The sequence below is a fragment of the Ranitomeya variabilis genome, chromosome 4 (assembly GCF_051348905.1).
Source record: "Ranitomeya variabilis isolate aRanVar5 chromosome 4, aRanVar5.hap1, whole genome shotgun sequence".
Lineage (NCBI taxonomy): Eukaryota > Metazoa > Chordata > Amphibia > Anura > Dendrobatidae > Ranitomeya > Ranitomeya variabilis.
The window spans coordinates 279,738,864-279,764,538 of record NC_135235.1 but is presented as its reverse complement, the minus strand read 5'-3'; the positions used below and the strand labels follow the sequence as shown (position 1 = coordinate 279,764,538).

General features: G+C 42.2%; 1 protein-coding gene across 16 annotated transcripts in view; it reads left to right on the top strand.

Moving 5' to 3' along the window:
- AGRN (agrin) overlaps window positions 1-25,675 on the top strand; it is a 487,688-nt gene that overhangs the window by 307,515 nt on the left and 154,498 nt on the right. For all 16 annotated transcript variants that reach the window (XR_013213195.1, XR_013213196.1, XM_077250009.1 and 13 more), the window contains 3 exons: window positions 1,772-1,996; window positions 6,658-6,882; window positions 11,132-11,338. Coding sequence is in view for 14 of the 16 variants with exons in the window: in XM_077250009.1 (XP_077106124.1) it covers window positions 1,772-1,996; window positions 6,658-6,882; window positions 11,132-11,338 (657 nt within the window). In the remaining 2 variants the exon portion in view is untranslated. The remainder of the gene's footprint in view (window positions 1-1,771; window positions 1,997-6,657; window positions 6,883-11,131; window positions 11,339-25,675) is intronic.

Here is a 25,675-nt window from a genome sequence, read left to right as displayed (position 1 = left end):
CAAAAATCCAAGCGGGATCCATAAAGAAAAAGGGCTTCCGGCTCTTCCATAGCTCCAGAGGAGATGCATTATGTACTGCCTCTTTTCAATGCAAATCCCTGACCAGATAAATAGTGTTAATGCCTTAATGTTTCTGTACTGAAAGGCAGAAACCTCCTCTGACTAGGCTCTGGTTAGCTGCAAAATTAACTCCTGTATCATCCAGATTCAAATGGACCATTAATCCCATCTCCTATGGAATGGCAAACATCACATTCAAGTTCCACGTAGCCCTGGCTGTCCTTAAAGGGGTTGTCTGGTCCAAATCAATAAGTCTGTAGTCACTCTGAGACTGAAGACTTATGAATCCCTCCCCCAGCACACTCACTGTGCACTGCGAGATTTCACAGGTTTCAGACCTGGGAATGGAGGGTATGTATATGGTATACATACGCCCGGCCAGAGCCCATAAAGTGGGTGCAGCCTCACTCCATACACTTGTATAGAGTGAGACCACGCCCTCTAGTTGGCCACGCCTACTGGACAGCCACGTCACTAGTCAGGGCACGGCCTCGCTCCACACAAGTGTATGGGGAGGACGGGCAGGGTGGTAGACAGAGATGAGAGAGGAGATGTAGGGCAGTGCAGCTCTTCAAAGAGGATGGGTAGTGTGGTAGACAGCGATGAGGGAGGAGTTATAGGGTGGTGCAGCACTGGAGAGAGTTGGTAGGGAGGTAGACAGCGATGAGGGAGCAGATGGAGGTACGTGTAGTATTGTGGTGAGGACAAGTAGGGTGGTAGACATAGATGAGGAGGAGATGTAGGGTAGTGTTGCACTGTGGAGAGGACTGGTGGGGTAGTAGACAGAGGAGGAGTATATGTTAGGCGGAGTGGGACTGAGGAAAAGACAAGTAGGATGGTAAACAATGATGAGGGAGAAGATGTAGGTGGCTCAGCACTGTGGATAGGATGAGTAGGGTGGTAGACAGAAATGAGGGAGGAGATATGATTGGTAGGGTAGTAGACGAATGAGGGAGCAGATGTAGAGCAGTGCAACACCATGGAAAGCTTTGTGGGTGAGTAAGATAAGTTTCTGTTGTATTCTGTAGATCATATGACTCATTGGAAACCTCCACAATACTCACAAGTAGATATATCCATGTAATCCTAAGGAATTATATTTTTTGCTTCTAATGACAGTCATAAATACAGTGAAGCTTCATCAAAAGACCACCTTGTTGAAAAGATAGCACCCCTTCCTAGAAGAACATTTTTGTGTAGCCATAAAAATGAGGTTTTACTGTATTCAACTATAAACAGATGGCGAATGCGTCTTTGTGGCTATCACATTATCCAACCTCTCACCTTCCATCTTTTACTAGCCTGATGCCCCAGTGATTTCTCGGCAGTGATCCTTGATGTAAAATGCTTCCCTACAGCTCACCTTACTGATTACAACACTGTGTTTTTTAGTCAATGGCTTCTGATTGCATTGGCACTCATCCCTGGGGTTTCTGCATTATGCATTATATATTTGCTCACATCAATGCTTATCCCCTAGTGGGGTTCACTTCCAATTTCCCTACATCAGGCGCTTTCACTGCAATTAATTTTATTAAAAGCTATATAGTTTTGGTATTTTGGATGGAGAACACACAAAGTAGGGAACGGCGTGAGATGAACCTATGGCTTCATAGCTGTAGGGCTTCCTACTGTGTCTTGATATTGTGTTAGTATAATTAAAATTGCATTGTCATGTACTAATTGTCATTCTGGGTTTTTTCATTTGCAGGTTCCAGGGACCCTTGTTCATCTGTGTCCTGCAGCTATGGAAGCACCTGTGTACGCTCGGCAGATGGGCAAACTGCAAAGTGTGTCTGCCCAACCACCTGTGCTGGCATGCCAGAGAATGTGGTCTGTGGCAGTGATGGAAAAGACTACCGGAACGAATGTACACTGAACAAGCAGGCCTGCGACAATCAGGAGAACCTCTACAAGAAGTTTGAGGGGCAATGTGGTGAGTAGTAATATAAAGTATATTATATCATACTAGATGGTTGCCCGATTCTAACGCATCGGGTATTCTAGAATATGCATGTCCACGTAGTATATTGCACAGCCCACGTAGTATATTGCCCAGCCACATAGTATATTGCCCAGTCACGTAGTGTATTGCCCAGCCACGTAGTGTATTGCCCAGTCACGTAGTATATTGCCCAGCCACATAGTATAATGCACAGCCCACGTAGTATATTGCCCAGTCACGTAGTATATTGCCCAGTCACGTAGTATATTGCCCAGCCACGTAGTATATTGCACAGCCCACGTAGTATATTGCCCAGTCACATAGTATATTGCCCAGCCACGTAGTATATTGCCCAGTCACGTAGTATATTGCCCAGCCACGTAGTATATTGCCCAGTTACGTAGTATATTGCCCAGCCACGTAGTATATTGCCCAGGCACGTAGTATATTGCCCAGTGACATAGTATATTCCCCAGCCACGTAGTATATTGCCCAGCCACGTAGTATATTGCCCAGTTACGTAGTATATTGCCCAGTGACATAGTATACAGCACAGAGCCACGTAGTATATTGCACAGCCACGTAGTATACAGCACAGATCCACGTAGTATATTGCCCAGCCACGTAGTATATTGGCCAGTCACGTAGTATATTGCCCAGCTACGTAGTATATTGCCCAGCCACGTATGTCACAGGTTAAAAAATAAACATATACTCCCCTTCCGAGGGCCCCTTGTAGTCCTGTCGCCTGTGTGCGGTGAACGCGTCAGCTTCCGGTTCCAGGGTTGGTATGAGCGCAGGACCTGTGATGACGTCGCGGTCACACGACCGTGACATCATGGCAAGTCCTTCTCGCATAGCATCCTTAGCACCAGAACCTGCAGGCGCGAGCGCATCGTCGGACTACGGAAGGTGAGAATAGCAAGTTTTTTGGTTTTTTTATTATTTTTAACATTAGATATTTTTACTATTGATGCTGCATAGGCAGCATAAATAGTAAAAAATTGGTGACACAGGGTTAATAGCGGCGGTAACGGAGTGCGTAACCCGCTGCATAACGCGGTCCGTTACCGCTGGCATTAACCCTGTGTGAGCGGTGACTGACTGACGGGAGGGGAGTATGGAGCGGGCGTCGGGCACTGACTGCAGGGGAGTAGGGAGGGACTAATCGGACTGTGCCCATCACTGATTGGTCGCGGCAGCCATGACAGGCAGCTGGCGAGACCAATCAGCGACGTGGGATTTCCGTGACGGAAGTTGCCGACAGAAAGACGGAAGTACCCCTTAGACAATTATATATATAGATAAAATAAATACAAAATTACTTTAATTTCATTTGTTATAGTATTATCCTAGAATTACTTTACTTTTTCCTGTGAATATAATAAACTATAACTTTACATAGTATTCTATTGATCAAGTTAATGGAGGTCCCACAAATGGCCACTTCTGCCACTTAGCTGATACTTGGATCACTGTCCCCGATGGGGCTCACAATCTACACTCCCTATCAGTATGTCTTTAGAGTGTGGGAGGAAACCGTAGTACCCGGAGGAAATCCATGTAAACACGGGGAGAAAGTACAAACTCCTTGAAGGTGTTGTCTTTGGTGGGAGTTGAACCCAGGACCCCAGCGCTGCAAGGCTGCAGTGCTAACCACTGAGCCACTGTGCTGCCCTTCTACAGTACTGTAGCTCAGATCATATTTACTCCAATGGTAGCTGAGTTGCAGCACCTGAAAATAGCTTGGTGCTCTAACAGCGTACTCTGAGAACAACTTCTGGCCACATCTTCAAGTAACGGCAGTATGGTGGGGATGCTGAATATCTAATCATCATCATTATAATATACTGTAGGTAGCGTGTTTTAAGGACATCATCAATTTCTTAAAAGGATTGTCTAGGCATAGGTGTTTGGTGAGCGATTCACAAAATAGGTAATCGATAGCAGATCGGAGGTGATCCGACACCCATTGCCCCCACCGATCAGCTGTTTTTTTGCTCTGGTGGAAGCCATAGGTAAACACTTTGAATGGAGCTGTGGTCAATGGCTCAGTTCAAAGTTTAGTGGCCACTGCCATCTGTTGCCAGTACCTGCAGTAGAAATTATATTCACTAGAACAGTAGCTGTCCTGGAGTAGCCGCTAACAAGCAAGCAACACACAACAAAAGCCAAGGTAAAAAATAGCAGATTGGTGGGGGTCCAACACCATGTGCCCCCACAGACCTGCTATTATATCCTGTAAAAAGGTCATCAAAATAAATATCTTTGGACAACCCTTTATGGCCATCATAGCTGTCGTCCAAATAACTTTTCAACTGATCCCTGTCTCCCTTGAAGCTACCATATACAGAAATACTTGGCTTGGCCGAGCTCTCCAATGTTCTCCATGATGGAGTTTCTGCCAGACTCCTCTACTAGGGCTTATCTACTGGGGAACAAATCCAACAAGCCGGATCCTTCTCCCCCCTAACATTATCTATCGGGAGGTGTCTGGAGGCCCCCATACACATAAATCTGTTATCCGACCTTGACGATATCGGTGGGTTTGGCTGACATTGGTCTAATGTGTATGGAGGGAAGTATATATACTGTATGGAACATGGTTCACATGATGCTTCATAAAAAGCCACTTTGTAAAAGTCATAATTTGTAAATACAAGATATTCACAAATACACCAACACAAGGCTTTGTTCTGTAATTGCATTGATTTTTGGGTGGGTGATTTTAAAACACTCGGAGGAACCGAACAGAATTCTTTGTCGCTTAGCCAGCACCATACACACACACACACATACACATATATCATATATACACACACACACACACACACATATATCTATACACACACACACATATACATACACACACACACACATACACATATATATACAGTATATATACACACACACACACACACGTATAGTGACGCCTATTGTAATGACCTCTGTGCGCTCACATTCCTCCGGTACCTACCAGTCCGTCTCGCTACTCTTATAATGAAGCGTATTTATGATTAGGGTAAATCCTCTCCTGGAAGAGCAAAGATTCATAATAATAACAATATACGCAGGAATACAGGCGAAGGGACCTCCGTCAAGTAGAGAACATGAATCCCTAAATCCCAGCTTCATTAAAACCTATGTACTATTACCGTTATAAATAATAATAAATACAGAGCAATTACCAGGCGCAATAATAACACACAATATACACAGGCGCTAGGGATGAATTGTACCCGAGCAAGCTGAGGATGTCAAAGGCCAAATTACCTATGTATCCAAAACGTGACAAAGAGATATTCATATACATAAATGGTGATATAGATATGTTATCATATAATAATAATAAATGGCAGGCTTCCTGTGAGTTATACGCCTGGATATAACAGACTAATAAAAGAAGAAATAATTGGCAAATTGCTCACAGGTGATGGATTTCTGCTGGGAAAAGCCAACTGTCTGCTCCGAGTGAATTGACTGTATCTCATTTAGGGCATATTTTTTGCTTATATTCCCTCAAGACAGTTATACCAATATACTGTGTAGTGAATTTCATCCTTCAAAGTGTGTGTATTGTGTATCTAGATTAATATCTAAGAACACCGAGCCATTGTAAGCGAAAGCTAAATATACTCACTGTGTGTCGTTTGTGCGAGTATCTGGGTCAGGAAATTCTGGTTTTGTGCGCTCATCAATTCAATTCAGACCTGTAGAAAATAGTTGTATGCCAAAGAAGTACAGGACATTTCCAATAGTCCAAATATATGTGTGACCAGCGATGACCAGTAGCCACCGTTCGGCCTTTTACTACTGAGCACCCAGATGTCCATCCAAGATCTGAATACTCAATCTTGGTTGTCCAGCCCCTTTATTTCAGAATATGGGTATGTGTTGCATCTACATGAAGTTGCATCTACAAGCCATTAGATCTATTGGACTTTTAATTTTTTTAAGCTTACCTATACATATACTGTATGTATATGCTCTTTAGATAAATATCCTTCCTGTTCCTCTACCTAAGACCATAAAGCTCATGGAGGGAAGCTTCATAACGCGTTTGGTCTACTCTTCATTAGTGATGAGCGAATGTACCGGGATAAGGTGTTATCCAAGCATGCTCAGGTGCTTGGTGACTTCGATGTGCTCAAATAATATGTTTGAGTTATCACACCTGCATGTCTCGCAGCTGTTAGACAGCCAAAACACATGCGGGGATTACCTAACAAACAACCAATCCCTGCATGTGTCGAACAGCCGTGAGATATGCAGCCGCAGGGAATTGAACATATTTTTTGAGCATGTCAAAGTCACTTGGTTAGCACACGAGAATAACACCTTATCCAGGCATATTCACTCATCATTAGTCTTGATCCCTATGGTTCCTCTTCTAAGGAACTGTGTTGTAGGCAAAGAAGAGCATGGAAAACGGGCCTCAGGGTCATAGAAAGTGTTTGAAGGAGAAAACAGATGATAAGCCTTTTAGTCTTTTTTCTTTGGAAAATATCACATTCTAAAAGAGAGCCAAGTCCTTACCAGGTGTGCCATGTATTCTTTGCATGCCACCATCCAGGACTTCTAATATATAGAAAGTTGTTGAAAAAGGTTTGGTTTACATTAGTAACCTGTTAATATTTACTCTGTATTTCTAGACCCATGTAAGAATGCCCTAAATGACATGAATCGGGTGTGCAGGGTACACCCACGCACCCGCAAACTGGAAATGCTCTCAAGGCCAGAAAACTGTCCTGCCCGGAGGGAACCTGTGTGCGCTGATGATGGCGTAACCTATGACAATGAGTGTATGATGACCAGGAATGGAAGCATTCGAGGAATAGAGCTGATGAAAGTGCGCTCAGGACAGTGCCAGGCTCAGGGTAAGATCAACACACTTAGCTCCTTGATAATAAAACTATGAGCAGGGTGCAAAGAAGAGGCATGGACAGGTGCACACCGTCAGTAATTGGCAGCACTTTGGACGCAGCACATGTCTACAGCGTCCAAAACACTGCCGACTTTTGAATGCAGGTGATTCCGCATGTGTTCATTGAACCGTGTGGAATCGCGGCATCCAATACATTGTACAGCTGAAATTTATCTTGCGGAGACGCGAGTCTCCGGAAGATAAATTGACATGCTGCAGTCTGGAAAGACGCACCACATGTCCTTCTCGCCAGTGATCCGCGGGCGTCGGATAGTGGACATGGGATTTCTTGAAATCCCATCTACTATGCTATAACACTTGGATGCTGCAGATGTACGCAGCGTCCAACCCGCAGCGTTTACTGACCATGGGAACGTACCCTAAGGCTCTTAATCCAGGTGAAGATTTTGCATTAATTTGTTGACTTATATTCACATTTCTTATGAATTTCTTTCAATCTTAGTATCGCTGTAATCGCACCGACCTGAAGAATATAGTCGTGTAATCCTTTATACCACATGAGGAACGACATAAAAAAATAAATAAAACCAATTCTTCACCTGCTGTTGATTTGTTAATTTTTCCTCCCAAAGATTGCAGTAAGACGGCGCACATTTATTCTGCGCTGAGCGCTTGTACCGGGGTTTCCATGTAAATCTCTGAAATAAATGATTCACACAGAACCCCTGGAGGAAGATTCCCTATAATGAGACAGATGGAGGCACTGTGGACGCCGTCTGGCCTATGATCCTGCGTTGTCCTTTTTAGGTGTACATACTATTGCAATTGACCACAGTTGTGAGCACTGCTGAAAAGAAGACCGCTGAACAGAGGCCAGACCGAGTCCAGTCTGCTGCCTCATTATAGTGACTGGATCCCTGGGGGGTTTCATCTGAATCACGTCAATTGGAGATGTAGATGGAAATCCCGATGAGCTTTGCACTGTGCCTCAAAAGTAGGTTTTTATTTACCATGTGAAGTATTGGTGTACTGAGGAGAAATTGCGTAACAAATTGAACCATTAAATTTCTCCTATTATCACTTTTGAATATTAAAAACTTTAGGCCAAATCAACATTTTAGTTTAAAAACTGGCAATTTTCCATTTACTCAGCCCAATGTTACACAATTTTGTGAATCGCCTGAGGCTTAAAGATGTATATTATACGAATAGATGAATTCCCCAAGAGGTGTAGTTTCCAAAATGGGGTCACTTGTGGGGGTTTCTGCTGTTTTGGCATGTAAGGGGCTATTCAAATTTTACATGGCATCCGCAATCTGCTCCAGCCAAATTGCTTGCACTCGAGAATTCAATTGGCACTCCTTCCCTTCCAAGCCTTGCCACATATGGCATGTCGGTGTACTCAGGAGAATTTGCACAACAAATGTTGGGGTCCGTTTTTTTCTGTTACCCTTGTGAAAATTAAAAAAATGGGTATGAATCAACATTTTTGCAGAAAAAATGTATTTTTCCATTTTTACTGCTCAACGTTATAAAGTTCTTGAGGCCACTGTGGGTTTAAGTTGCTCACTGTACCACTAGATAAGTTCCTTGAGGGGTGTAGTTTCCAAAATAGGTTCATTTTGGGGGTTTCCACTGTTTAGACCCAAGTCAATAAAAAGTTCCACTGTTTAGACCCAAGTGCTCCTTGCCTTCTAAGCCCCTGCCGTGCATCCAAGCATTACTTTTCCACCACTTATGGGTTATTGGAGTACTCAGGAGAAATCAAACAACAAACTGTATGGTCCATTTTCTCTTGTTACCCTTGTGCAATGCCAAATTTGGTGGTAAAGCAATATTTTTGTGGGCAAAAGTTGAATTTAAATTTTTTTTCTTCCGCATTGCATTAAAATTCCTGTGATGCACCTGAAGGGTTAACTAACTTCTTGAATGTGGTTTTGAACCTGTGGAGGAGTGAAGTTTTTAAAATAATGTCTCTTTTGGGTATTTTCTGTCATATAGGCCCCTTAAAGTCACTTCAATTGTGATGTGATTCCTAAAAAAAAATTGGTTTTGTAAATTTGTTTGGAAAAATTAGAAATTGCTGGTCAAATTTTAACCCTTCTAATTTCCTAACAAAAAAAAAGTGTTTAAAAAAAAATGACACTGATGTAACGTAGACATGTGGGAAATGTTATTTATTAAGTATTTTGTGTGATATAATGATCTGGGTTAAGGGCGTAAAAACAACAATTTTGAAGATTGCAAAATTTTCAAAATTTTCGCAAAAATTTTGATATTTTGACAAATAAACCCAAAGACTATCGACCTAAATTTGCCACTACCATAAAGTACAATGTGTCACGAAAAAACAATCTCAGAATCACTATTATACATGTTCCAGAGTTGTTACCTCGTAAAGTGATATTGGACAGAATTGTACAATTTGGCCTGGTCAGGAAGGTCACAGGCTCGGAGGTGAAGGGGGAGGGTGGGGTTAATGTAATTTGAGCTTGTGAACAGCACATCCAGGGTGTGGCAAAAAAAAAAATATTTTTTAAGCATCTTTTGGAAAATGGTGCCATTTTTTGTTACACAATACCGTAGAAAAGTCTGTATAACACTGCAGTCTTAAGCAGTAAATCAATGTCTTCCTGACACTGTCACCATCTGAATAGAAGCGTTTCTAACACAAAGAAAATGTTCTTAGAGTGAAATGACACTTATGCAGTCGGGAAACATTTAAATAGAAGTCTGTGTTGGCACTTTACCATCGATTTGTGCGACAGTAAGTGTGCTTTTAGAATGCCAAAAAGAAGAATGCAAAGCATCACCGCACAATACAGGACGTTCTTCTGTGGAGACCCTCTTAGATGGACTATCTTAACCTGTATATGAAATTGATTAAACTATTGATAATACATACGCAGAAATGACTTGGATAATCTCTCTCTCTCGAACTGTAAAATGGACTTCCAGCACTGGACTTGTCCAGTATGAACCCCGAACTTTTTACAGTTAGGGTTTGCTCATTTCTGTTAGTAATCCTTTACATTAGCATTATATATTGCTACATTATGCAATATAAATCTATATATAGATGGTAGATTCCCATCCCTATACAAAGAGTTCTTGGGTGAGGACAGACTGCCGTTGAAATAAACCATGTTTGTAGTCAAAGGGGCAGGGGTAAAACAGGAAGTTTCTCTAGCAATTCGCACTTCCACATCAGGTGGTTAGAGGTTCTGATGACGTTGTATCGTAAAGTGACTGTTGTGTCTCCTGTATGGGCGGCGTGCCTCGCTCATCCCTCACCTCCCGATGTGAAAGTAAGATTTGCTCGGTAGCCCCTTTAAAATGTGCCTCTACCATGTTTGTTATCATGCAGCTAACGATAACCCCGAAACTAAAGACCCATCTTCAGGACCCTCACTAATTAGCTAAAGCAGACAGCAGATAGAAAAGGTGTCTCACTCCAAAGGAACTAGAACAATCACACATTACATGGACTGCCTTGTGATTTTACAGAAAAAAACTGCTCAGTGCTCTATTTTCCTCCATAATGGCATTGTAGGAGAAATAAATCATTATTGCCTGATTCCCCTACAGATCACAGCTGATTGGTAGTGATGATCCTTTGATTAGAATATCATTTGGGCTCTTCTAAAGTACAAGGGATGGCCAAAACCCTTCAAACTATGATTTACCGTACTTTTTCCTAAACGCTCCCAATTAGAGTTTATGCTAATTAATTATTAGGAACTGGTCTATCCGTGATTCCCATGATCTGTGACCGCTGGGCAGGAGCCGTGAGTATCATCCCTTACTTGACTGCATCTTTTAAATAGTTGGCCTGGTGCAATGCCACATGTGCGTCATGCCGCAACAGTAACATTATGCCAGACCAGCTAACCAAAAGGAGAACCGTGGATACAGTGAGTCAGGAAGCGGATCTCAGGGCTCCCATCCATAAGCCACATGTTTTAAAAGGTGGCAGCTGGGCCGGGTTTTGCAAATCAATTTGCACCTACTCTACTCCCGCTTCTTTGTATTCTTGGTCTTAACATTGTGAACAGTTGTAAAAACATATTTGGATCCTCAAAAAACAAGAATGCTGTTGGGCTTAAAGGATATTGGTCACAATCCAAGTCCTACCATTTAGAGATGCAGTGGTGAAGAAGTGTTAAGATGGTAGACCCTTTACATAATGTGCTAAAACGTTTATAAAACAATGTGAAGTTAACTTTTTCCTTTTTTTGTAGATAAGTGCAAGGATGAATGTAAGCACAATTCTGTGTGCCTTAATCGTCGAGGAGTCACACGCTGCTCCTGTGACCGCGTTATTTGTGACGGTGCCTACAAGCCTGTCTGCGGCCGGGACAGCCGCACTTATGCCAATGATTGCGAGCGGCAAAGAGCTGAGTGCATCCAGAAAACAGCCATTCCAATGAAACACAAAGGTCCTTGCGGTGAGTACATACCCCTGACCACCTCCCCTATGCTATATGTGCAATTCTCACAATGTCTATCCGTATATGAAGGTAAGGTTTCCCAATCTCTATCATGTTCCTGTTTTATCAATTTTCCAATTGGGGCGACAATGAGCTTTCCTTCCATAAAAGTGCACAAACGTGTTGGCGGGAGGGAATTTTTAGGAGGAAGTGTGGGAGGTGCTCTTCATTTCCTTTGCTTCTCCATGTGTTCCCATATCTCCATCTTCATTAAGGTTCTGCATCCTGACATGTGTCGATGTTCTTTGACCTTTTCCTGTGCAATTCCAAGAAAACATTGATATGTGTGTCTTCTCTCATTCTTCCTAATGTCTTGCTTTCTTCTCTCTGTCTCTGTCTCTCCCTCATAGAAAAGTTGTACAGTGGGTAAATTTCAGCTGGTGACCAGACAAGGTGTGGAACTGACCGAGGACTTCTAGTTCTCATTAAGACAAAACTAAGTGGTGTTAACTTTGCTAATGAAGCCTTATCCCATTCTCTCCCTTGCTACATTGGATATACGCTCCTTTTTTCCTGTTTCTAGACATTCGGCTGGCCTATACTTTTAATGCTGTCCAAGAAGAACCCACAGCTGTTACTTTTCCTTGAAAATATGGGGAGGGATCTGGGTAGGTGCTTATAGACACAGGTTATTGCTTTGGATGCCCCCCCACATAATTGGCTGACTTTCTGCTCAATCTAAGACATTATTTTCTCCATGTGTGCTCCCCTCTCCCTGTATTTTGTGTCTTTCTTTTCAGCCAAGGCTCTGGGGCGTAAGGATGGATGAACAACTTGGTTGCTTTCCTCTGTCTGTCTGTGAGGTCTTCAGTCTGAGGTCTGCTGTCTAAACCACTTGTCTTCCTCCAGACACTCATTTCTCCTCCCCACTCTTCTCCATCCACAGCTTGCTCTCATTAATTAGTGTGGTCGAAAATCCCTGTGCTTTTCTGAGCTCACTTCCAGGCTTTTGCACTGGTGCAGCTTGGGCTTCCACCAACCTTTTAGCTCCTTCCTTAATCCACTTGTTTGTGCTAATTCGTTCTGTGCTTGTTGCCTGTTTATGTATTGGTGCTTTGCAAAAGAAAAATCCTCTTAAAATCCTCTTATAAAAATCTGAATTTCTTAAAAAAAAAAATATATATTCTATACTGTTGCAAAAGAGCTAAGCTCTCAGAAGAACCTTCCTCATAACCACCCATACTCGGCTGCATATGTCAACATGCATGTCTGCACTTGGATGGCAATTGTGCAGTCTTCAACTCCTGTTGTTTCATAGGAATTGAAGTATTGGATAGTGTATGTTAAAGTTGGAAAAATAAGCCATATGAGCTGTTAGAGCTTTTATTATTTGAGGGCTATGAATGAAATCATGACTTGACACTAGACAGTCCATTGGGGCAGGTATATTACCTACTCATCTTGCAGCTTATATTTTTCCGGTACGGACTCGCACAAATACACTGTCACACACAGTGTAGGACAGACTAAGTGCAACACAAAGGGATAAGGGGAAGGGGGGGCCCAACTCTAGGGAAGTGGGGAATGGAGAACCCTAGGCAGAACTAACATCACCCTGTCTGCCCTAAGAGACCCTAAATAGGTTTCGCACCTATCGCCGAGCAGGGTAACCTTGTCCCTGCCAGATCCTAACTGTAATCCCTGCTTAGGGAAGGAAGGGGAGAATGCTGGTCGAACCCCACTAACAACAAAGACAGCTAGGATGCACAAAACAAGGGGAAACTTAGCTTGAGTAGTCTCCGAGAGAAAAACCATTGTCCTTCAACTCCAAAGAGGATGCTAGCTAGCTGCTGCAGCTCCAAGCCTCAACAGGGAAGTGACAATAGAAAATATCACCCACAACTCCCAACAGCAAGTTGGGATTTATAAACACACAGATCCAGGTGTGACCATTAGAGCCGGGGGAGGTGGTCACTGGGTCCTAGCATCAGAAGGACTAGGCAGAAGTCTGCAAAGCAAACTGCTGAGATCTTCTGCAGAGAGATACAATGCAACAGTCTGCAGCCTCTGACACATCCTTGACATACACATGACAGAGCAATATACAGAAGGCTGCAAAAATGCATAAATCAATAATATAGGAAAGTTGACAACATTCCTGGGGAAGGTTAAGCCCTATTCCAAACTTCGCCTCCATCCTTACTGGCACTGGCAGACAGTTAGAAGAGGGCTCCTAGGCAAGATCAGCATTTGGGCCCTTTGTAGCCTAATAGCTCATCTTAATGCACAATTTCAACTTCTTTGGGGGTTGAAATGGGCCCTTCTACCTTTTGGGCCCCTGTGAGGCCACACAGGTTGCACTAATGATATGTCTGCCTTTGCTCATAGGTAACGTCACCTACTACTACCACATCATTTACTTTTGGGCTGCTTTTACATAAACTCAATCTCCTTTCAGAACAGGAGTCCCATAGAGTTGACAGCTTTAAATATGTAGCCTTAGAAAATTTGTGCGCTCCATACACCAGCATTTGGCGCTCCATAAAGCTCGGTGCTACAAACATTGTTTTTCCCTAGAAAAAATAGGGGAAATGTACTAATAATATCTAATATTTAGGCAACCTGTTCTTACACTAAATGCTATAAGTTAAGGTACCGTTACACTAAGCGACGCTCCAGCGATATAGACAACGATCCGACCTAAACTAGATCGCTGGAGCGTCGCTGTTAGAGCGCTGTAGAGACGTCAAACACAGCAGCTCCAGAACGATGCAGGATCGATCCAGTGACGTAACGGCGACTCACTTATCGTTCACGCTCCATGTAAAAACATTGCTGACATCGTTGCTTTTGCTGTCAAACACGACGATACACGCCGATCTAGCGACCAAATAAAGTTCTGGACTTCTAGCTCCGACCAGCGATATAACAGCGGGATCCAGATCGCTGCTGCGTGTCAAACTCAATGAGATCGCTATCCAGGACGCTGCAACTTCACGGATCGTTGTCGTTCTCGTTGGAAAGTTGTTTAGTGTGAAGGTACCTTTAGACACTTATCTCCTCCTTACGCCAGCTCAAGGCTGGATTTTCAGAAAAGAAGGGTTGGCTTAATTTACCCCATTATTTTGTGCGAAAAAAATTGGTGCGCATTATTTGTAATCTGACACTTTTGAAAATTGCCTAGCAAAGAACAAAACACATCTAAAAGACATAAATATAGTTATTGCATTTGCACAAGTTCTTTGGTGCATTTCATTCCTCCGTTCTGGCATTGTTTCACACATCAGTCTTTTTCCACTGACTGCATGTAGAATCATTGATACATATGAAGGAATACCAGGAACATGTAATACTTACCTGTTCAAGTGATTGAATTAATGACAAAAAAAAGAACAAAACAAAAACAGTGAACACATGGTAAAAATGGACATGTGAAACCCAGACTGCTGAAAAATGTACCATCACATAGATGAAGGAAATATTATTTTTTAGGCATACAAAATGGTCATGGGTGCTTGAAGAATGTCTAAATCTGGCCCATTTCGTCTTCAAAAAATAATAATGCTAAAAACATGCTTACTTTTCTTGATTACTGACCAATGCCTGATATAAAGACTATGTCTCCAAGAATGCAAATTTTTATTTCGAGCTCTTTAAAGTAACTGAAGAATCTCAGGAGTCCTGGCTCTGCTCTAATTCTGCTGTAGCTTTGCTCTATCTCTTCTGTAGCTTTGTTTTAGCTCTGCTCTAGCACTGCTCTACTTCTTCTCTAGTGCTCTAGCTCTGCTGTAGCTTTACTTTTACTCTAGCTCTGCTCAAACTGTTCTGTAGCTCTGATCTAGCTCTGCTGTAGCGCTGCCCTAGTTCTGCTCTAGCTCTTCTGTGGATCTTCTGTAGTTCTGCTCTAGTTCTCCTCTAGCTCATCTGTAGCTTTCCTCTAGCTCTGCTGTAGTTCTGCTCTAGCTCTTCTGTGGCTCTTCTGTAGTTCTGCTCTAGTTCTCCTCTAGCTCATCTGTAGCGTTCCTCTAGCTCTGCTGTAGTTCTGCTCTAACTCTTTTGTAGCTCTGCTCTAGCTCTGCTGTAGCTATGCTCTAGCTCCTCTGTAGCTTTCCTCTAGCTCTGCTCTAGTTCTCCTCTAGCTCTTCTGTATCTCTGCTGTAGTTCTGCTCTAGTTCTCCTCTAGCACCTCTGTAGCTTTCCTCTAGCTCTGTTGTAGCTCTTCTCTAGCTCTTCTGTAGCTCTGCTGTAGTTCTGCTCTAGTTCTCCTCTAGCTCCTCTGTAGCTTTCCTCTAGTTCTCCTCTAGCACCTCTGTAGCTTTTATCTAGCTCTGCTCTAGCTCTGCTCTAGTTCTGCTCTAATTCTGCTGCTTTAGCTCTAGTCTTTTATACAAACTTTGGATCAGTAAAAAATGCAGTACGTTTACAAAGCTGCTCTACTTCCAGCTTTGAAGATATTTATTAAAGTGTATGCTTTAGATCTGCATTTGTCAGAAATACCGACCTGCCAGGGATATTGAGTGATGCAAGCTGGGAGGCTGTGCTAGCCATTTCTCTAATGCTCAGATATAAGCAGATTTCCATATGTGGTCGAGTTTCCGCTCAGCAAAACACACAAATAATGGGTCCAACACCTCCAAATGAGAATACTGTATTGACACCCCATTAGCAGGACTCCAGCACCTGTGCTTATCCCATATTTTTCCTTCCCTTTCACACCTTGATAAAATGCTAATGCACACCCTCATGCACATATGCTACGATTGCGTTCATCAACAGAACAGTACCGCATAGCATACCTGGAACGCTTTCTTCCCACCTGAAGATATTTTTAGTGATGTTTTGTAAAGTCTATTTCTGCTTCTAGTTAATGCAGCAGCTGTCTGTCGGTCCATATGCACACTTTCCGAGAGTCAGTACATAGCTTTACAGGGTTATATATAATATATACTGTTCAAATACAATATGCTGATATAACGTAATGATGTGTAGGATGTGTATTGCTCATGTCACAGGGCACATTTATCTATACACATCCATCCATCAGAGCCACGAGAAGGACAGGAGTAGGAATCTGTAAAAAAATAAGAACAGGTGAGTGTGTGCCATATGTGCTCCATAATCAGCCGGCATTCTGTGACTATGATGGATGCCTATAAAGCAATGCAATGAACACCTTCTGGTGGGCTTCAGGTCCTGGAGCACTCCTCATCTAACACATTCCTCATATTAGATTAAGAGAATAGGGGGCAGATGTTGTTAGTTTTGCTTCATATGTGAGTTTACCATAAATACATCTTTCTACATTAGATTATTTGTATACATTGCTTGTGTTGCTTTATTATGAATTTGATACCAGAATGCTCTGTAAAATTTGAGTAGAAGTATAATTCTACACTCTTCTTACATAAAGTGTTTCTCCACTACTTTAATATCCTCAGGATAGGTTTACAATATAAGATCGGGAGGTGGAGACCCACTGCTCCCCTAACAATCAACTTTTCTCATTGGCAGTAACTGCAGTTGTGGAGCTGAACTGCACAATTCCATCAACTGTGTAGTGGTCACTGCCGAGTACTGCAGATCCACTCATGTTCTGTGGAAGCTGATGGTGCTGATTGGATCCCCACTGATTTCATACCGATGACTTCTCCAGAGGATAGATCTACAATATAAAAGTTTTGGAGCAATCCTCTAAAAAAGTATTACATTAGCTAAAGTGAGGTTTTTGCACCCTTATTACAGAAGTAAGGATTTCCTGTGGTTCATCAGTTAGAGGACCTCAGATTCTTAATAGTGAGGAGCAAACGTGATCGAATAAGGTGTTATCTGAGCATGCTCGGGTGCTATCCGAGTGTCTTCACTGTGAGTCCCCACCCCGCAACACATGCAAGCATTGCCTGATTTGTTAGGCAATCCCGGCATATGTTGCGGTTGTTGAACAGCCGCTATACATGTAGGTGCGGGGACTCAAACATATTTGAGCATGCCTAAGTCATTCGGTTACCACCCGAGCATGCTCGGATAATACCTTATCCGAGCATGTTCAGATAATACCTTATCCGAGCATGTTCAGATAATACCTTATCCGAACATGTTCGCTCATCACTAATTCTTAACAAATATCACCTGTATTATGGTCCCCTAAAAAACGGACATCTGTTTTTTTAGGTGCGTGCTTTGTTTTTTTCCGCAAATCGAACATGTTCCATCTAGGGGGCTGCTTACGTGTTTTTTTCGGAAGACCAATTGTCCATAAGAAAAAAATCAAAACACAAAAACATGTCCATTTTAATCTGATTTACGGTTCAAAATCACTCATCTGATGCAGTCTGTTGTTAACTGTTTAATGAGGGAGAAGATTGGAATGTTTTTTCTCTTGCATGCAAATAAAATGGATGCCGCTCAGACCAAAATCGGGTGAAAACTTTATCTATCTCACTGAAAAAAAACTTTTTTTTTCTTCCTTTTTTTTGCCAAAGAAATGGACATCTGAATCAACTACAAAACTAATTTGCTTGAGTATATTTGCTCCAGTTACTTGATGTTCATGTTTTTTTGATTGGTGCGTTACTCACTTTCAGTTGAGACTGTGAGGCTTGTTTTTATGCTCAGTGGACAGTCATGTTGGTGAGAGCAGCAACCCAAACCAACGCGTAGAGAGGAGGAGTGTCTCAGACTACTACAGACCCCCCCATAGAACCTGGCTGTAGCTCAACTGTAGTCACAGATCAGCACACTGCTCTAATGAAGTTGTACTAAATAGCAGCCAAGGAGCACGATATGAGGAAAAGGGGGAGTGGTGGGGCAGAGTGAGAGAATCAGAGTCACACAGACCTATGCTGCTGCTTTTGCTGCTTTTCAGTATGTGGTTTTTCTCCATATAGAGTTGGATTCACAGCTATACTGCTTAGTGCTGCTGTATGATGTTCTCCATGCTGCTGCTAAATCTGAACAGGTGGTACATTAAAACAGGTGAGCAGGGATACCTCATATCTGTGAGTGCTGTATATGGCAGATATCACAGCTGCTAGTCTCTACCCACAAGGTCAAAGAGAACTGATAATTAAAGCAATGCAGAGACAGGAGGTGTTTCTCAGACTACTGCAGATTCCACACAGACACTGTAGTCAAGCTACAGTCACAGATCACTACTTTGCTATAATGAAGTTGTACTAAAAATCAGCCAAGGAGAATGATGGGAGGAAAAAAGGAGGTGCAGAGTGACAGAATCAGAGAAACACAAAGCTATGCTGCTGCTTTCCATTAAGTGGTTTATCTCCCTGTAAAGCTGGATTCACAGCAATACTGCTTAGTTCTGTGGCACGGTCCTCCATGCTGCTGGTGCTTCTGAGGGTGTGCTACATAGAGCAGGAAACTCTGATGTGTGAGTGTTGTATATGGGAGATATCACAGCAGCTAGTCTCCATTCACTAGCTCGGAGACAACTGATAATTAGACTCTGCAGAAGGGAAAGCTAATGAAAAATGCAGATTACAAGTCATATAATGGCCAGAAATAGTGTTATTCTTCATAAACACACACATGACATTCTGAAGTCGCCTGAAATGACAGCTACAAGCAATTCCCTTATATGCCGTAGTTCTTGGTTCTGCACAATATACAGGGAGGCAAAGAACTTTTACATCATCAACTCCAAAATTTAGAACACTGTATTGTTGTCCTGAAACATCAGACACCAATCACAATAGTAGAGATAAGGCTTTGGTATCAGTAGGTCACTGTTCCAGCAGATAATTAAGTATATGGGTTTTTTCTCCAGAATTTAAGACTTGTCAATTATCCAGGAAAAGCTCCTTCTTTATATATTGGAAGTGCAGTTTGTATGGAATGTAAGACTTCAGTTCATCTGAAACACTTGGGGAACAAAGAAGCTCTAATGGGCTCCCATTCATTACAGGTAGTTACACCGCTCTTGCAATGACACTGTGCAGTAAAAGTCGTGCTCCAGTTCAGTTAATTGCTATTAGTATTTTTTCCTGTAGGGAACAGTCGAATGTTGCTCTATTATGTTCTTGGAGAGCAGCTGGAGAGAATATGTAAAAAGGAAATATTGACTTTCAGTTTTGCCTGCAGAATTACACGAGTCTGAGGATTGTTCCCGGGCTGTTAGCGCAGTACATGGCTGAACAGAGGTTTCAGCAGCTGGATGTGTGGCTCAGACTCCCTCCTTTGCTGCTATTTTCACTCCCTATACTTACCGTACATAGTTATCTGATAACCTAAATCTTAAAGATGGATGGGAGTATCCTCTGCAGGATTTATTTTGCTTGTCGGCTTTTGGATTTACTTTGCAGAATATAAGGATTCTGCTAAAACTCTATTCACTTGTCCATTAGTTATTTCTGCTTTTGGATCTGTTTTTTTTTACTGTAAAAAACAAAATAAAATGATCCAGTATAGGATTTTTTTTAAATCCTGGATTAATTACAGATAACAATTGGAAATGTGAGCAGTACAACTTCTTTTAATTGATTATCAGAAGTGAACAGTCATAATTTTAAACCCCTGTGCCTCACAACAAAATCTGTATTATTTGCTATTTCTAATAGTGGTATCCCAAGACCTCGTTTGACTGCCACCTCTCCATCCCCAGTAGCCACGTCTCCATCCCAGTAGCCTCCTCTCCATCCCTAGTAGCCACCTCTCCATCCTCAGTAGCCTCCTCTCCATGCCCGATATCCACCTCTCTATCCCCAGTAGCCACCTCTCCACCCTTGGTAGCCTCCTCTCCATCCCCAGTAGCCACGTCTCCACTCTCGGTCATCTCCTCTCCATACCCGGTAGCCTCCTCTCCATCTCCGGTAGCCACCTGCCCATCCCCGGTAGCCACGTGTCCATCCCTGGTAGCCACGTGTCCATCCCCGGTAGCCACCTCTCCATCCCCGGTAGCCACCTCTCCATCCTCATTAGCCATCTCTCCATCCTCATTAGCCACCTCTCCATCCCAGGTAGCCTCCTCTCCATCCTCGGTAACCTCCTCTCCATCCTCGGTAGCCTCCTCTCCATCCCCAGAAGCTATCCTGCCATGTACAGTAGCCACCTCTCTATCAGCCGTAGCTACCTCTCTGTCCCCAGTAGCTATCCTTCCATCCCCGGTAACTATCTCTCTGCCCCCGGTAGCTACTTCTCAATCCCCATTAGCTACCACTCCATCCCTGGTAGCCACTTATTACTCCCCAGTAGCTACTTCTACATTTCCGGTATCCACTTCTCCATCCCCGGTAGCCACCTCTCCATACCTGGTAGCCACTTCTCCATCCCCGGTAGCCACCTCTTCATACCTGGTAGCCACTTGTTCATCCTCGGTAGCCACCTCTACATTTCTGGTACCCACTTTCCTATACCCGGTAGCCACCGCTTCATCCCCTGTATCCATTTCTTCATCCCCAGTATCTACTTCTTCATCCCTTGTAGCCACTTCTTCATTCCCGGTAGCCATTCCTCCATCCCCATTAGCTACATCTACATCCTTTGTGCATCAGCAGTCTAAATATATTGAAGGGTTGTAGGAAAATCTCTAAATCCTTCTTACTTTCTTCTCCACTATCCTAGCATCCTCACGAGCCTTGCAATGGTTTTCCTTTTCTCTGAGAAATGGCTGCTCACAGATCATGCACTGATAAAATTAAACATAAAATCTGTGTTTTTTTGCCATGCAGTTTATGCTACGTGGGAACATGGCTTTAGGAAAATCTCATCCACTTGCCTTTTACTGTAATTTATGACTGAATTTTACCCGGCAAATTCTCTAGTAAAAGCCCCATTAGATTTGGCATATGTGAATTCACCCTATAGATTTGAACGCTTTAAAGGGAATGTGTCATCAGAAAATCAAATAGTGTTTAGTTTAGCATTTTGTATTAAATGTATGAAAAAAGGTTTTTTTTCCATATCACAATCTAACCATTAATAACCTCACTGATAGCAGCCAAGGCTTTAAATGCGCGGATTTGTGCACGTGGCACTCATACTCCATCCTGATAAATCAAGATCATCATTTGCAGATCATTAACTTGTCTAGCGATCCTTTGAATTCCATAACTCCACAACTTTCCCTTCTTGCTATTGCAATTTCAATGCTGAGGAGCATAGTTTATACAGTATATAGTATGTGCTGTTTTGTTTCGATGGGGAAAAATCCCATTTTGTTTCGATGGGAAAAATCCCATTGTATCACCGCTAAAAGATGGCAAAATGACTAAATACCGCCATTCGTTGCGTAGAATCCGTGTAGTGATTCACGTGCTGCGTTTTTCACAACGCATTCTTAAATCCAAACCCAGTTTGTAATCGCATCATGAAGAAATGTGACAGAATAACAGATTTCCATTATCCGCACCCGTCCCAGAGTGTTGCTTTGCGATACGAAGCCTGGCAAGATTTCTCTGCTGAGCTTATTGGTTTGCGAAAAGGTGGCACAGGTTGCAATGGCCTTTGCAGCGAGGGAAAGCATTTGTCATTTATAATATACGGTTGTAATAACATCAGAAATAGTACCCGATAAATCTACCTTGCCTATGTCTCATATATATTGTATGTAAAGCTTTTTTGCATGCACAACTAGAGCTGCCATAAAAGATTAAAGGAGCACCGGCCCCTGTTCATTAGACACACCATTTGTACTAGATGGAAGCGAGCGCCTGCGCTTATACACCGGGTGCAGTCATCTTTAATTATATAGCAAAACTTGCTTGGCTGGAAGTATGATATTTAAAAGGAAATGCTACAAAAAAAGCATGAAAATGATGTCAGCTTCTGAAAAAGCAAATTGTGGGCCACGAGCAACAGAACCTGCAACGTGTTCTCCAAAAGGCTTAAAATCCAGCACTTTATGAAGCCGCGATAAGAATTCTCATCGTGTCGCATTCTGAGGCGTTCTGATCTGCCGCAGGGCTGCACATAGGACTTTTGCACGTCCCTGAAAATCCTGGAGTATTTCTCATTTCCGTAAGGTGCTGCGGCAAATCAATACTTATTTCCAATATGAATATTGGCTGGATGATGAGGGCGACAGCCATATAAGAAAGCCTGGACTAAATGGTCTCAGTGGCTTCAAACAATTCCTTCTTTAAAGGATTTTGTCATCATGATTGGTTAAAAGTACCACGTACTTGTATAATGAAAAATAGAGAGATCTTTAATTTTGTAGTGTACTTCTTGTTGCCTAGGACACCGTCCACCTGTGAAGTCTACCAGAGGTGGCTGGTTTCCTAGGCAAGGAGCACGCTCTTGGAAGCTGTTTCTATACAGTTGCAAGTCCAGCTCCGATGCTGGCCGAATCGCTGGATGGGGTTAGATGCAGAGCCGCTCCCAATGCGGCCGAGCCAAAGCATCATCTGATGCAACATTGGAGAAGCGAACAGTTCACACCAGCGGAGCCGCACTGCATCTGAACCGAACTATCATTAGGAGCGCACTGCTTTAAGCAATGAGGAGGTCAAGTGGCAGGCTTTTAAGGGTTTTATCTTGGTGACTTACAGCTCTGTAAGTGGCTCTCCCCTTGTCTTTTCCTATTTTTTTGCATAATAATATACAGTTTTTTGTTTGTTTCTTTCTTACTTTCTTTCGTTAGTTCATTTTTTCTCTTTCCTCATTTCTTTTTCTATTTTTCTTCTCTTAATTTCCTTCTTTCTTTCATTGTTTTTTTCCCTTCTTTATTTCTTTTATTTATTTATTTCCTTGGGGTTTTTTTTACTTTTCTTTTTTCTTTTCTTTCCTTCTTTCTCTCCTTCTTTCTTTCCTTTCTTCCTTCCTCTCTGCCTTCGTTTATTTTTTCATTTATTAGTTCATGTGTTCATTCTTTCTCTTTCCTTCCTTGTCTCTTCTCTTCTATTTGTTTCCATCTTTCTCACTTTCTTTTTTCTTTCCTTCTTGGTTTGTTTTTTCTTTTGTCCTTTCCTTCTTTCTTTAATTTGTTCTTTATTTTTGTTCATTTTTTATTTTCATTTATTTCCTTCTATTTCTTCCTATTTTTCTTTCCATAATTCTTTCATTTTTTTTATCTTCCCTCTTTACTTTCCTTCCTTCTTTACTCTTTCTTTCTTTCTTTCTTTCTTTCTTTCTTTCTTTCTTTCTTTCTTTCCTTCCCTCCTTACATTTCCTTCTTACCTTCTTTCCGTCCTTCCTTCCTGCCTTACATTTCCTTCCTTTCCATCCCTTCCTCCCTTCCTCCCTTCCTTCCTTTCTTTCTCTCCTTTCTCTCCTGTTTCTCCTTTTCTCTTTCACCCCTTTTCTCTATGTGCCTGGCTGAAGCATTATTTTAAGAGGAAATTTCTCCCAAAACAGAAAACCCATGCAAATGAAAGTGTATAAGAAGTAACGATAAAACCAGCACATTGAAAAAAAAATAAAAAACAAAACAGAAACCACAACATGTTTTCCCGAATAATAGATATTCCAAATGGTTGAAAAGCGAGCACTTTATGAAGCCGACATAAGAATTCTCATGATGTCGCATTGTGAGGCTTTTTGATCTGCTGTATTTCAATTTCTAAGCATTGCAAAAATTTACATTTAGAAGCAAAGGCCTACAACCACTAATATCGCTATGGAAACCAGGATCTCCGCGGATAAGGAGAGGGGGAAAAAAAAGCAAAACCTCACAATAGCGTTAATTTCAGACTACACTTTCTGTGAGGAAAAAAAAAACTGTTTGCAAAGTGAAGAAATGAAACAATAACAGATGTTATTTTTCATAAACTTGTCAGGGTTTTTGCAGGCTGCTTTTAACTCTGTGTTGCCCGGAATGGCGTATATTTCTAGAAAACCGCCCTGTAGTAATAATAACAAAAGCGCTGTATAAATAGGTCAAGTCATGAGGGAAAAGGCGGCAATTACTCTCTGTAAGACAAGATCTATGGTTCGTCGAGGACTCGGTTATCGGCTTGGCGTAGTCTGGGGTAACGCGGCTTATTCTGTGTTGACGTGTTTGACTTGTGTTGCTCCGGATCAGAACAGGAAGGTGGGTTCAGCTTGGGCACAGATGGCACAAGGAAGATGGCAGTACATGCAGGTAGTCGTGGTGTTCGGTGCCATGTGGTGGGCACACATATCCTGAACATTGGATGTGACCCCCTGAGCTTTGCTTCCTTCTATTCTGGATCCAGCGCTGCTTTTTGATTGACTTATATGTTTGCTTATATGTCACTAACACTATTTTTTTGGTCCTATTGTCTAAAAATGCTGCACAAATGTCCATTTTACCCATATAATCAGCCTGTGTACCTTGCAATGGGGCAAAGCTCTGATCATATTTTTCCATATTTTTATGTACTAAAAAATATACCATGTAGCATTTATGGGCCCCTAGACATATAGAGCCCGGCCTAGGTTGGCCCCATCATTTTTGCTAACGGATGTCAAAAACCAGTGTAAGGTAGGGTGAGTTGGTCGAAGGCTGTGCCACTTTCTGTACGCCTGTCAGTCCTCTGTAACAAAGTCTGGAACCCTAATAGAGGTCCCATTTTGGTAAGACCCCCTCTGTTTTCTGTATGGTACTGTAATCCATTTTAGGTGTCATGCACACTGACGATTTTCTCAATCTAGCACTATCCATATAGCACTCATAGCTATGATATTCTATAGGACTATGCGCGTCTGACTTTTTTTACTCGGCAAAGACCGGTCCAATTTTTATCCAAGGAGTCGGATCAAAATCAGCAATGCAAGTCTATGGGTCTGTAGAAAAAAATCGGACCACACTCAGATGACATCCAAGCATGGTCTGATTTTCACGGACTGTCAGAAAAACTGATGCCACTCTGATCAAAGTTTGATCAAAGTAATTGGTCCGTTTCCCTCTTATTTGGAGAAATCGGCCATGTGAACCTACCCTTAAGGTGGATCTGTCACCAGATTTGGTAATACAATTTGCATACATCAATAAATAGATCTCTTAGACCTGATGGAGCCTGGTGTACTTTAATTGAAAACAAGTCAGAATTCCGAGATAATGCTCCTGAAAGGTTACCTGCCTGATAATAGAATGAGCATTTCACAAGCTTTAGCTGGACTTCTAAAAGGCTCATCGTAATATTAGGATTACACACCAATTCTGATGTGGATCTTCAAAGTCAGTCTTTTCAGGTCTATGAGAGCTATTTACAACTGTATGTAGGTTCTTTCGTGAAGTCTACTGACAGATTGGCAAAGGGAGTGTAAATCACGGAACACTCCTGCTATTTATCTACTCTGTTTGGGAATTGCTGGTTGTGCAGTTCTCCTGAATTTTAGTATAAGGTCACGAAAAGTAAGTCTACTCTTTGAACTTGGCTTCAGTTCTGTTCCATTTAAAAGATCATATATTTTATGCCTATGGGTACGTTCACGCACGTT